The following is a 12,882-nucleotide window of genomic DNA, read 5'->3' as shown; positions in this document are numbered from 1 at the left end:
AACTTGTAAAAAGATTGAAGGAAGTGATTGTTAATAGGAAAGTAAGAATGTGCAGAGAGAAACTGTTTGTCTACACTACCAGGCTGTCTGTACCTTTTGTGTGAGTGTTTCTGTAGCTCTTCATCTGTAATTCCGTGTGTGTGTGTGTGTGTGTGTGTGTACAAGTTTAATTACAGGGTGTGAGTCAGCTGTTGCAATAAATAAAAGTTAGGGCTGCACAGAAAAATAGGATTCAAGTGGCAGAGTGCTGTTCCCATTATTAACCATTAGAGGGCGCCGCCCTAAACAAAAATCCACGAAGAAGAAGACGAAGAAGAGCGTGTCCGGACCAGCTAGCTAGTTATGGCCGCCGGCTGTAAACAAGGCGTGAGCCGAGTTTGAGCAGTGTTCGCCGCGTTGTGCTTTCCCTTTTTCACCGCTAAGGTAAGCGTTACCATTTCCAGCCACCTTAGAAGAAATGGGAACCTAACTCCTTTTCAGCAGACTTCTAAACTCTCGCTGTGAGCAGTTATGTCGGCTAAAAGCTAGCTAAACGGTCCTTCTAGAAGCGTCTGCGCGGTGCCGTTGCTATGGTTACCGTGTTGCGGGGAAAAAAAAAAAAACGGCCCTCTTCTCGACTTTCTGCAGGATGGTGCTGTTGCTATGGTTACCGTGTTGCGGGGAAAAAAAAAAAAACGGCCCTCTTCTCGACTTTCTGCAGGATGGTGCTGCTGCATGTGAAGCGGGGGGACGACAGCCAGTTTCTGTTCAGCACGTCCGTGGACGCCGCCCTGGACGCGGTGATCCAGCAGCTCACGGCCATTTACAACGGCAGGCTGAAGGTGGAGCGGATCTGCTCAGAGATCCCGGAGCTGGCCGACCACGGCGTCACGCTGCCGCCCAACATGCAGGGGCTGGCGGAGGAGCAGCTGGTGGACCTGAACCTGAGAGACGAGTGGGAGGACCGGTGTGTTCCCAGCGGAGGAGCCGTGCTCAGGAAAGATGAGCTCGGGAGGAGGAACGGCCAGGGTGAGGCTCACTGTGGTTTACGGTGCATGTTTGAGGGGTCCTGTTTGCATGAGCAGGTGGTGACACGTCAAAGGAGAGCCCCCTGTTGTAATTTTGAGCATCTACAGTTATGTAAAATGTTAAACATTTGTAATGCATACTGGGGAAGTCATGCAGGATTGTGTGATAATGTGCATGCCACCCACTCAACCACCTGCACTGCCTGCTGCTTTCTTTTAAACTCCATGAAAATATGTTTTCACATTTTACATCTACTAAGGCAGGCAAAACTAATAAAAAAGACTTTGGTAATCTGACCGTGCATCTCTTTGCCTTCTACCAGCTCCCAATGACAAAATGAAAGAGGTGTTGATGAGAACAATGGACGAGGCAAAGGCACTTATCTCCAAAGTGAGTTAACACTAAAATCTTAAAATTGTCTGCTCGACAATCTTGTTTTTTTTTTTCTTTTTTTATTTAACCTGTGTCTTTATTCTTCAGAAACAAGTTCAAGCTAATGTTTGTGTCACCATGGAGATGGTAAAAGAAGCCTTGGATCAGCTGAGAGGTGCAGTCATGATTGTTTATCCCATGGGGCTGCCGCCTCACGATCCAATCAGGATGGAGTTTGAAGAGCAGGAAGACCTTTCAGGAACACATGTAAACAGCTGATCTTGTTTTTTGGCCTGTATTTGCTGGTGGCTGTATAAACTGTAGATATAAAACTGTCAGTGACCAACAAAAGCTCAAGTTACTACATTTACTATAAGTTTTTTTTTTTTTTTTTTTTCATAGTTCAATGGTTAATTTACATTTTACATTGTATTCTAGATGATTGGAATTGAAATTCACGGAGCTAGGTGTATCTCTCAATGAAGATTTCTTTTTTCACCTCCCTTTCTCCCCTTCATTCCTCTGTATCTGCACTCCCAATCTGTCTCCATACCTCAGGCTTCTCTGCAGGTGATCACTGAGGAGGAGTGCCAACTATGGTGGGCTGCCAAGGAGATGCAGAGGGGGAAAAAACTGCAGGACTACATTGGCAGGAATGAAAAGACAAAGCTTGTCGTCAAAATCCAAAAGGTAAGAACAAATATGAGAATTTAGCATATGGCAGGCAGTGTTTTTGTTGTTTTATGATGTTTTGCATTGATATTGAGAAAACTGACCCACTTGTTGCTGTTCTGTTCAGAAGGGGCAGGGGGCGCCAGCAAGAGAACCTCTGGTCACAGAGGAGCAACATAAACACATGATGATGCATTTCTATAGGAGGCAGGAGGAACTGAAGGTGTGGGCAGGCAGAACAAATCTGGAGGAGACACACAACAATGTACCTGTTTGTACTCATTGTGCCCTCCTAACCATCTCCTTGTGACGTTTTTAGAAACTGGAGGAGGCAGACGATGATAGTTACCTGGACTCAGAGTGGTCAGACCGACAGGCCCTCAAGAAGCAGTTTCAAGGTCTCACCAACATCAAATGGGGACCGAGATAAAGCTCCAGAGGTCTCACACGACTTTGATATCTGCCTTGGAGTCACTGCTCTTTCCTGCTCCTCGTCTGTATGCAGCTAATGGAGATGCCTCATCTAATCCTGAAACCTGATTACTGGGGATATTATCTGAAGTCTTCCAGAGGATGTTATATACAGCAGATGTGCCTGTATCACTTCAGCAGGTTCAGTATGCTGGCCTTGCATTTCTGAGCTTCTGGGTGAACATGTCATTCAAATTTTTGACTTAATTGAAATGTGAAAAAGACATCTGAACACAAAGTATGACAAGAACAGGCACTGATGTCACACGGAGGCTGATCTCTCTATAAACCTGGTTTATTTCAGCTTCAGTCTTCTCCCTGTATTCCTTCTGATTGTTATTTCCTTGTTTTGAAGTTAAATTTTTGTTGAAGCTGTGCAAAAAATAAATGTTATTTTAATCTATATTTACTGCAAGTTGTAATTGTGTTACAAAAATCAAAAAGTCAGTGTGTGCATATACACAACTTTGATGCCTTTTTAAATTCAGGAATGAATGATATATCAATATTGAACAGAGCCTCAGAAGCAGTGTTTCAGCTGGAACAGTCTTACATCCCCGGAGCTCAGCGACAAGGAGGCCTCACCTTTCCTCTCTTTGTCTCCTGCTGGTAGTGACACACACGTCAAACCTCTGAAGGTCAGTGCTGTGCTCAGGCAGGAAGTGGCCACATAGCGGTTGGTTGTTCCAGTTCTCATCCCAGCCGGCATAAGGAAGTTATCCAGTTCAGTGTGAGTGCTTTTCATGGGCCGGGTGGGGGTTTGTGGAAACAGCTGAAGGAGCCAGTGCGGCGAATTAGATATGCAAGCTGAGAAATCTGTATTAGCTAAAAAAAAAGACTTAAAGTATAATTTTATACTTTTTATACATTCAATACAACAGACTGTTAAAAAAAGACAGTGGTCAGATGTAGATGTAGTAGTACTGGGGGAATCAAACACATACCTCAGGTTTCTGGTATGAAGAGCTGCCAATTTAAATACTACTAATGTAGCTATACTGTAAGGGAAACACAGAAATGAGTGCAGTGTCTGTTTTTGTAACTTTTTTTTTTTTTTTTTCAAATTTTACCACAGTTAGGAAACATGATCCTTGAAATGTATTTAGGCATGTTTGTGTATAAAAATATATATACATCCTCTCTCGTGTTAGAAGTCACAGATAATTTGGATCACGTGTTTTATGGTCCCTTTAGACAAACTGACAGATCATGTTCCCTGATCGACTTCCTTGGTTTCTAGTGATTTGTCAGTTTTTATGAGACACCTTAAAGGTGAATCGCTAGCCTACAGTCAAGATCATTGATTTCATCCTTTTTGTATCACTAAAGTGTACTTTGACCTGAAATTTTAGCTTAATTTGGTGGTGAATGTGAATAAATACAATATTTAACTAAACATTTTACACTTCAACGTTACATTCTTCACAGAATGAATGTGCCTCTGAGATAAAAGGTCAAAAGACAATCTCCTTTGCAGTGGAATAATAATTAAAAAAAAAAAAAAAACATATTGAAAAGCTCCTGAAGGTGCTGAGCAGCACCCATGGGTCACAGGTTTTTGTTTTTTTTTTTTTTAACATGAGGTGCCATTCAGATAGGAATTCATCCAGATCTCTTGTATGATCATCTCTCTGCGCTCAATCCTCTCTGCCCGCTCAGCCGCCTCGCTCACATAAGTCACTTCCTCCCAGTCATAAATTGCCTTCCTCTCTGCAGCTAAGATTAAGGAGCTTTGTGTTTCTTCTCCATCATCGTCGTCATCATCATCATCCTCCTCCTCATCGTCCTCGTCCTCTGCCTGGCAGTTGGCAGTCTGGCTGCGAGACTTCGATGAGAGCGTGCGTTCCCTGAGCCGTCGCCCTCTGCAGGTCACTCGGACTGATACAGCCAGCAGCGTGAACAGGAGGCCAATGCACACGCTGGAAGTGAACAGCAGCGCCGCCATTTCTGGATGCTCTGCGTGGGTGACAGAGACGAGAGGTAAATAAAAAAACAGTAGGATTACCAGTTCATGGTTGTATTTCTGTCCTGCTTATCCAGAGTCATAAACAATATTAACTGTTTGTTTTAGGTTTTGTCCCAGTTGCTCTGTGAAGACTTGAGCTATAGATAAAGTGTTTTTTGAGGACAGTCCCACCTGACCTTTGACAACCAAACAACTCGTTTCATCCTGCAGTCCCAGTGGACATTTGTGCCAAATAGGAAGGGAATTCCCTTGAAAAGAACTTTTGTGTTCACAAAGCCAAAATCATGATTTATGAGGATCCCCTGATCTTGAACACCAATATCTAATTAGTGTTGTTGTTACTGACCTATTGTATTTACAGGGCTAAAGCCCCGTTTTGCTGGATTGCTGTGCTTTTGAACACCGATCACCTTAATCTAATCAGTTCATCCTTAAGTTCCATTGAATCTACCAAATCTGAAGAAGTTCTGTCAAAGCGTCACTCATACATCATGGGGCAGATGATTCATGAGCGGATGAACCCATTTAGATAATGTGTACCTTTGATGTAGGCATAGGTCAGCAGGGAGTTGCTCATCATAGCTCCTGAGTTGTCTGGTCTTCTTGACCCTTTGGACAGAGGCTCCTCCAGATTTAGATCTCCAGGCAGATCTACAGAAGATCAAAGTTAGAAGTATGACGAAGACAAAAAGCCACAAAAAAACAGGGACTAAAATCGGGTTTCATCGGGCTGTTACCTTTGTCTTTGCCCGCAGTGGGAGATGACGTGGAGTGGAATATGCCCGGATCTGCCTCCCTTAGTAAAGTTTGTGGTACTGTAGGAGGAGTGAACAGTGTTTCTATTACTGAGATACAGAGTAGGGGGCTTCTACAGGAGACCGTTCATCAAACTCCCACTTCCCACATGCTATCCTCTGTACCAGCGGTGCCCACAATAGAAGCACAGTCTGATTATGAACAGTTTCTGTCCAGTTGTGTCGATAACCAGCCCACAACATTAACACACATTGTTTTGTGGTCAATGGACATAACGGGGCCAGTCGGAAAAGCACCAGAATCAACACCAGGAAAAAGTCACAACTTCAAATTATGATGCATGAACAATGTTGCCGGATGAACTCACTGGCATTTTTGTCAATCACAGGAAGCTTACCAGGATGTCAGCGTCAAGCCACAAATCTGAGCCTAGAGTCCATTACTCCCTGCCTAACTGTGTTATTGGGTGTGATACGATAAGAAAAGCTGATGGCTGAGATCAGCAGATAAGAATTCACAGTGGGGAAACTAGAAATGTGCACTGTTTGAGCTCTCAGATAATGACCTAAGGAAAAAAGAAACAACAACCTGATGTTCAGTAATTACATTTTGGGAATGAGGAAGCACAAAGAGTCCTACCACAAGAATAGACCACACTGAGGTACTTCCTGGTTCCTGGAAAGCAGGGGTCCCTAAAGGTCTGGTTGTTGACGGCAACAGCACACTTGTGTTTGCTGTAGCAGGACTTGGACACCGAGTGTACAGCTTCATGGTTGAGACACTCTGTCGGGAATGAAAAAGAGAGCGACAATGTGAGGCGTCCTGTTTAAGACTGTGTTTAATGCTCATACTGATGATCAGCTGCAACGGCCGGACCTCCGATTTAGAGTTTTGGTTGAAGTTTAACTAAAATTAATTGATGTTTTTAATCCAGCAAAAGTGTTATTAGGCAGAAATACTAAGATATGATAATGCAGTACAAAACTGTTTACGGTCAGTAAGACCTGAGCTCTTCCTACTGTGACAAATTCAATATTCCTCTGAAAAAGCAGTGTGAAAATAATTTGGGGATTTATTTATTTAAATTCTCAACAGTTTTACAATAAAATGAAATTGGGGTGTCTAAATATATCATTGGACAGTAAATTTCCTCTTTCTCTTTGTAAACTCTTACAGTAAACTGGATATACACATTAGCTTTTTATTCCCAGCTTCTTTGTTCCTCTGTTAGCTGGCACAGTCACCGCCGCATCCCGTGGACTCACCGAACGGGGGTGGCATGGTCAGGTGTGACGGGCAGGTGTCACTCTCTCCCAGACTTCTGCCGTAGACAGCTGCGTAGATGTTCAGCACCCTGGGGGGCTTACAGCGCAGGACCAGGGTCTCTCCCTCACATGCCACATGTTTTTTGTGTTCAGCTGAGGGAGGGGGGTTGGTGGGAGGTGAGACATCTGTGTATATCTGTGCAGTTATTCCACGCTGAACGTGTGACAGAAATAAACCGACTAGCAGGAGAGATGCTGATGACGGTGAACAACAGGGAGTAACACCCTGGAGCTGAGCTGCTAAACTCACTGGGTTTACACTTGTAGTCCACGTGGAGGTACTTGGTAGTGCCGGGGCAGGGGTCTCTCCCAAACACCTGATGATTGACAGGCAGCTGGCAGTTTCTGTGGCTCTGACACTCAGATAGCAGCTTCTGCAAAGCAAACAACAGACAGGAGTAACAGAAGACTTCAAAAATCTACTGCTAACGTCTGGGCACTGTGTTGGCAACAAATGGAAAAAAAAAATAAAAATAAAAAAAATCAGCCTGGTAAATGAAGTGAAACTGGTGAACGCCCACCGATTCACCAAGTGGCCCACTCATGTGTCACTCATAAAACACACCTGTAGAGCAGTAAAAGCTGAGCAGCTGTGGTGGGGGAGTCTGGGCGGAGGGTCGACGTCCGCTTTGCACAGCCACGCATCGCTGCTGCCGTAGAAGGCCGACTGAATGGAGATGGAGGAGTGACGCGGACAGTGGATCTGCAGCGGCTGTCCGTCACACGCGTGGGCAGAGTGGCTGGTGATGATCCTGGACAGGTAGTCTGTCATCCAGAGGGCACAGTTTAGTGTCAGGAGAAGGAAAAGCTGGGGCTTTGTGTCATTTGTGTGTGTGAAGTTTCAGAAATCATGGAGGTCGTCTCAGCATCGACACAGGCCTTACAGTTTTTTTTACAGTAAGATGGAGGCATGGGGTTTGAAAGAAGCTGACATTTACCTGTCAAAGCATTACGATAAATGTCGAGCCAAACTTTTTCGGAGCTTTGACTTTCGCCACAGATCTGAATAATCAGAATAATCTGTCTTTTCTAACTCCCACAACTTTCTGGAAGTATCACTTTAAATCCACTTAATCATATTACCTCTCAGTGGGAGTGTATACTTCTTGGGGCAGTTCACTGAGCCTGCTATTATTTACAGGAGCGGAAATAGACACAACAAAACGACTTCATGAAAAAGGATTTTGACTTTAAAGCAACATAATGCTCGTTGGGTTTTTCTTCAATCTGCTGAATCTGTGGTTCAGGATCAGATTGTATGGCTTCTTTAGCGCCCTGTTGTCTCATGTTGCTTTGAAAACTCTCCAATCAAAGTCTTGCCTGCCAGTCCTCTTTCCTGGGTGGCAAATTCTGCCAACTGGCATTCAACCTAATGTGACCCATCTTTGTTGCATGGCGTGCAGATGTGATTGAGTTACTTCGAATTCAAAGTCACTCAGGGAGGAGGAGTCGTTTGGAAGTGACTGAAATAGATGATCGGTGTAGATAAAGCACAGGGATACCGTTCCATGACAAAGGTGAGAACGGCTCAGATGCAAACATTATTTTGTCAAAGACAAGACAATAACTTCAGTGTCACACACGCATTTTTCCATTGTGTCTTTATATAATGGCATCTCAGACTGGTGTGCTGCTCCAGGCCAAATCTCAAAAGGGATCTTTGGGACACATGGGTGGTATTTTAGGAACAGTGGCACTTGAAAAGACATATGGGCCACATCATCTATATATCATGCCCCCCCCCAATACGAAACCAAAGTGACCCCAACACAGCTTCTTCTTACTGGAGAAGTCAGCCAGTGCGTCCATGCGCCTGGTCCACAGCAGGAGAGTGAGGCAGAGGAGGCTGTGGCTCCAGGCCGGTCCGTGGAGAGGACGGGTCCGGCTCATGGCTCTCCTCTGTCAGCCGGATCATAGTAAAGAGAGTCCCCCCCCAAAAAAAAAATAAAAAATGAATCATTCACTGTCATTCACGGCCGGCTGCAAGACTCCACTGAGAAACAAAAACAAAACCACAACACACCAATGGAGAAGGTAGAAAGAGTCCACGATGTCAGGCCTCATCTTTCTCTTTTCCACCTCTTCTTCTTCTTCTTCTTCTTCTTCTTCTTTTTTAAATCTATAAATTAAAGCCAACACACCGAAACGTGCTCCCTTCACGTGTTTCCGCTCGCGGAAAATATCTCCGCACAAAGCGGCGTCTGTCTGCCGGAGCTCAGAGGAGGCTGCAGAATAGCAGCTGCGCAACAAGTTGTTCAAAAGTGACAGACGGGGAGATTATTGCTGATGAGGATGAAGAAGGCGACGCTGGTGATGGTGGATGTCCTCCCAGATTTGTGAATGAAGGCGTGTGGACAGTGAACACGTCTTCCAGTAACAGCTGAGTGGGAATTAGAGAGTGGGCGTGGCAGATCAAACTATTTTAAAGCAGAGTGGGGGGGTCACTGTTACCAACCTCACCCAGCAGCCACATGTTTACTTTTTGGATTATGGGAAATTCATTCTGATCATTTCCCATTTTTGAGATGTCAGAATTAATTTGTTCTCCACCTCCCTGCATGTCCATATCTCATTTATTCTTTTATTTTAACCTTTTGAGAGTCAACAAAACACGTGTGCTTGTGTGCTTATTATATTTAAATTAGTGTGAAGTTAATGACAAGTAATCACAATTTACAAAAAAAAAAAAAAAAAAGGGGGGGGGGGGCGGTGATGTTGAGTAATGATATGAATGTGAATGATATTTTGATTCTGTTTCTTTCCACAAGCTCTTGGTGTCCTAACCCATGGTGTGTTTGAATGAAGCAGGGGGCCTACTGGGTGAAAGTGCTCCCCGGCCCACATCCATGACCCACTCCATGGTAACCGGTCAATCTCCATGTCAGACCTACAACAGTCAAGCAGACAGAGACGTTGGGGTCTCCACACTTTGGGGGAGGAACCGGGAGGTGATATTCTGCATACAAACTGCACCGCGGTGCCCCCTCCAGAGTTGGTCCCATTCGCTGTACTTTAACTCAAGGCGCACAAGGAGTGGCTCCAAAAACTCCTTTCTTCTGCTGTTATCCCCCAAAGCCTCAGGAATTTAGTTTTCTGAGACATGAGTCAGACGTATATACGCCAAACAGGAAGCACATGTGCTTGATTACGTTGTTTTGATGTATAGTGCAAACAGCACACAGATGTCTGAGCAGGCGATTTTAACATTTGTACATGAATCTATAGCAATAACACAGTAGAGACAAATGAATTACAATTAATAAGTTAGAATAGACATATGGCTTGAATATGATTAATGTTGATGGTCATCGGTGCCATCACGTAAATGTAAAGTTTCTGTGGCTTCTGAAAAGATTCTTCTCCAAAAGCACAACACTTTTCAAACAGCAGTCCAGAGAATCGAAATCTGGCCAACACAGTTGATCAGTTCTCGTGTTATGTCGATTACATAAATCCGACCTGGGAACACGACGGTGACCAGAAAATAGAGACAAAACACTTAATTAGTGTTGATGATGTTTGGACAAACAGGAAGAGGTCCAACCAAAGCAGGGAAAAGCCATGATTTTCATTTGTACATGTGCCACACAAAAACAGAATGGCCAAGAGTGATTGTGCATTCTGGTAGTTCATTTTCAACAGCCATCTTAATACATATTTAATAAGAGAATTATAGATAATGAGTATAAGTTAATGCGCGTTAATGTTTGTATCCTGAAAAACAAATTAGTTGCACTTGTGAAACTAGTACTTTGTAGTTCAGACAGACAGAGTGGCAACAAATAACTTTATTATTTATCAAACACAGAAAAAGGTACAGATGAAAACAGAAAAGATTTAAATAAGGCAAAACAGCTTCACTTGAAATCCACTTTCATCTCAAGCTCAGAATCAACGGCAGCCTGTAAAATAAAAAGTGAAATTAAAAAGTAAAATGAATTAAACCAGCCCTTGTTCATTGCTGAATTAACTATTTGGATACTCACTAATTCTCTTTTTGCTTCTTCGATTTTCACTTGCGCCAGGAACGGGCTCTGTGGGAAAAACATTCAGCAAAGACAAAAACATAACGGCAAAATATGAGAAGACTGCTATCAAGTTTGTTTCAAAGAATTTTAATTCATTCACATCAACTGAATTTCGCAAGTTTCAAAAAGTTTGAAACGTCTGCATGACAGAGACATACCGGGCTCAGGTCCATGTAGGGCTTCAGTTTCTCTTTCAGCGGGATTATTTCTTGTTTCAGTGTGGTGACTTCCTGCAGAGCGATAAACAAGATGACACAGTTTAAACCCCGAAAGCAGACAGTGTTATGTTTTTATTGCCATGGCAATGACTGTGATCAATGTGTACAAGCACAAATACCTCAGAGAGTTGCACAATAGCCTGGTGGGTGACGGACTTGTCCATGTTCCTGGATACGAGTTGAGCCTGTAAGATTGATAAAAGTGAATAAAGGTTGACGTCCAAGCCAAGTAATGGCTGTGATTCTTTTGAAAACCCATTCCCTCCCAACAATGATAGGAAGGGCGTTGGAGTGCTGGCATCATTTTTGTTCTCTGAATCAGAGGCAGTAATTTGATGCCCACATTATATTCATATAACACGTCATTTTGAAGAAAATTTAAATCCAAAAGGTCAGTTTCTGGCCCTTTGGTAACATTTAATACACACAAATTCTTCTTTCCCAGTGTTGGAAAAGAGCAGAGGGTTCTGTTGTGGGCTCTTTTTCTCCTCTCCATCTTTCATCCCTCTAACTGGGTATTCTTATGCTTTTGGTTGCTTGTATTATTCAATAATTTATTCCTCGTCTGGCTGCATTTCAACTTGTCATTAGTGACATTTTGTTCAATCTTCTCAGTCAGCATGGTCCTCAAACTCAAGCATGAACACTTCAAAAGAAACAGCAAAAAAAAGCTGTATCATTTTCAGCAGCAGCATGTCGTACCATATATCAACACTTTAACTAGCTCCATGCAGCGATCACAGATACAGAGCAACACAACGTACCTCTGCCCTCTCCCGTCTGTTGCTGAGTTCTTTAGCCTTCACCATCAAAAAGTCCATGCTGAGCAGTCTCTCCTCGGCTGTAGCGCTCTCTACTGCCTGAGCTTTAACAGTTTTATTGATATCCCTGAAGATAAATGAAGAGTAGATGAAAAAACAAATAGTGACAATAGTGTCACATTGTGCTTCAGCCTGGCAGCAGCCGTGATCTTACTCTTGTAAGGTGCTTCGCAGCACCAGAGTAGCACCAAGCCGCTTTCTTAGTGCCCTGAGCTCCCTTTCAAGTCTTCTGTTTGACTTCTCTGCTTCCAGAACTTCGTTGGTGAGGTTGTTCACTGCTGGCATAAAACTTCACAAAAAGTCCAAGCTTTTTTCTTAAAATTGTAACAGAAAACAACAAAAACAACAACAACAACTTCAGTGGTAACACAAGAGCATACCTGCCCAATGAAGTGTCCCTCACACCGAGCACCATGGCATTGTCTACTAAAGCTGACAAGTAGTCAGCGGCAGGCTTCGATAAGCTGGCGTTGGACAGGCCAACACCTTGTAGAAGAACATCCTGGAGGTGTGCACCTGAATGGAGGAGAGCACGAGTTAGTTGGGTGAAAATGCTGCCAACGCTTGAATAATCGTGTTTTCTCACACTTAAACTGTAGACACTAAACAATGATCTTAATTTATTTATTGGCTAACAGACTAATGACCTTGACTAACCTGTCCATATTTATGTGTATATAAATATAAACATGTGCATAGTTTTTTTTTTTTTTTTACCCTTTTCCATTATTTCATCGCCTATTTCTCCGTTCATTACTAATTATTTAGTGTTTAGTTGATTCCATTGCAGTGATTTGGTGACACATGCAAATGATGCAATGCTCATAAAGCCTACCGACTTGAAAGTGAATGGGAAAATGGACCCACCGTCAGCCTGGTACTCTGAAGCTTTCTGCTTTAGGTCCTCTATGAGAAGAGCCGTGTCGCTGCACCGGGCTTCGCTGGACTGAGCCAGCTGGTACAGGAGGTCCACGGTCCGGGTGTTGACCTCGAACTGGGGCACCGGCTGGTCCCCAAACAAGCCGCTGAGCCAGCTGTTCACCTGCGGAGGGAGCCGCAGGAGATCAGACTCACTTACAGCGATGTTAGCCACGCATTATTATTATTATTATTTTACCTTATTTATCTTCTCACACATGGCAGCAAACGATCCTGAAGCAAAGAAGCTTCTTCTAAAGTTTAGTTGATCCTGCAGCTCCGGAGAAAAACATCAATGTTTGACCGACGCTTTCCCGCCCCAAACAA

General features: G+C 43.6%; 3 protein-coding genes across 3 annotated transcripts; 1 reads left to right on the top strand and 2 right to left on the bottom strand.

Moving 5' to 3' along the window:
- The first annotated feature begins 321 nt into the window (after positions 1–321).
- Positions 322–2,930, top strand: cfap298 (cilia and flagella associated protein 298). Its single transcript, XM_029519141.1, has 7 exons — positions 322–423; positions 701–1,008; positions 1,331–1,398; positions 1,489–1,647; positions 1,939–2,070; positions 2,180–2,275; positions 2,372–2,930. The coding sequence occupies exons 2-7, from the start codon at positions 702–704 to the stop codon at positions 2,480–2,482; spliced, it is 873 nt and encodes a 290-aa protein (XP_029375001.1). The 5' UTR covers positions 322–423; position 701; the 3' UTR covers positions 2,483–2,930.
- Positions 2,931–3,522: 592 nt separating this feature from the next.
- eva1c (eva-1 homolog C (C. elegans)) lies at positions 3,523–8,922 on the bottom strand. The gene is made up of 9 exons (XM_029519140.1): positions 8,594–8,922; positions 8,355–8,469; positions 7,136–7,335; positions 6,821–6,944; positions 6,511–6,663; positions 5,885–6,028; positions 5,227–5,304; positions 5,030–5,140; positions 3,523–4,479 (listed from the first exon to the last, which is right to left on the bottom strand). Exons 2-9 carry the CDS (start codon positions 8,458–8,460, stop codon positions 4,097–4,099), a joined length of 1,299 nt encoding a protein of 432 aa, XP_029375000.1. The 5' UTR covers positions 8,461–8,469; positions 8,594–8,922; the 3' UTR covers positions 3,523–4,096.
- Positions 8,923–10,343: 1,421 nt separating this feature from the next.
- haus1 (HAUS augmin-like complex, subunit 1) lies at positions 10,344–12,872 on the bottom strand. Its single transcript, XM_029519866.1, has 9 exons — positions 12,755–12,872; positions 12,505–12,679; positions 12,018–12,153; positions 11,792–11,926; positions 11,581–11,704; positions 10,936–11,001; positions 10,757–10,828; positions 10,557–10,604; positions 10,344–10,472 (listed from the first exon to the last, which is right to left on the bottom strand). Exons 1-9 carry the CDS (start codon positions 12,773–12,775, stop codon positions 10,428–10,430), a joined length of 822 nt encoding a protein of 273 aa, XP_029375726.1. The 5' UTR covers positions 12,776–12,872; the 3' UTR covers positions 10,344–10,427.
- Positions 12,873–12,882: the final 10 nt, after the last annotated feature.

This window comes from Echeneis naucrates, chromosome 14 (assembly GCF_900963305.1).
Source record: "Echeneis naucrates chromosome 14, fEcheNa1.1, whole genome shotgun sequence".
Classification (NCBI taxonomy): Eukaryota; Metazoa; Chordata; class Actinopteri; order Carangiformes; family Echeneidae; genus Echeneis; species Echeneis naucrates.
This window is presented reverse-complemented; position numbering and strand designations above follow the sequence as displayed.

Coding starts and splice junctions, on each gene's coding strand:
- haus1 (XM_029519866.1), bottom strand. CDS start 12,775: ATGTGTGAGAAGATAAATAAG. Junction 11,927..12,017: donor AGGGACACTTCATTGGGCAG/GTATGCTCTTGT, acceptor CTTTTTGTGAAG/TTTTATGCCAGCAGTGAACA. Junction 10,605..10,756: donor CCTACATGGACCTGAGCCCG/GTATGTCTCTGT, acceptor TTTTTCCCACAG/AGCCCGTTCCTGGCGCAAGT.
- cfap298 (XM_029519141.1), top strand. CDS start 702: ATGGTGCTGCTGCATGTGAAGCGGGGGGACGACAGCCAGTTTCTGTTC. Junction 1,399..1,488: donor CAAAGGCACTTATCTCCAAA/GTGAGTTAACAC, acceptor TTTATTCTTCAG/AAACAAGTTCAAGCTAATGT. Junction 2,071..2,179: donor TTGTCGTCAAAATCCAAAAG/GTAAGAACAAAT, acceptor TGTTCTGTTCAG/AAGGGGCAGGGGGCGCCAGC.
- eva1c (XM_029519140.1), bottom strand. CDS start 8,460: ATGAGCCGGACCCGTCCTCTCCACGGACCGGCCTGGAGCCACAGCCTC. Junction 7,336..8,354: donor CGCACTGGCTGACTTCTCCA/GTAAGAAGAAGC, acceptor TCTGGATGACAG/ACTACCTGTCCAGGATCATC. Junction 6,945..7,135: donor CAGCTTTTACTGCTCTACAG/GTGTGTTTTATG, acceptor TTTGCTTTGCAG/AAGCTGCTATCTGAGTGTCA.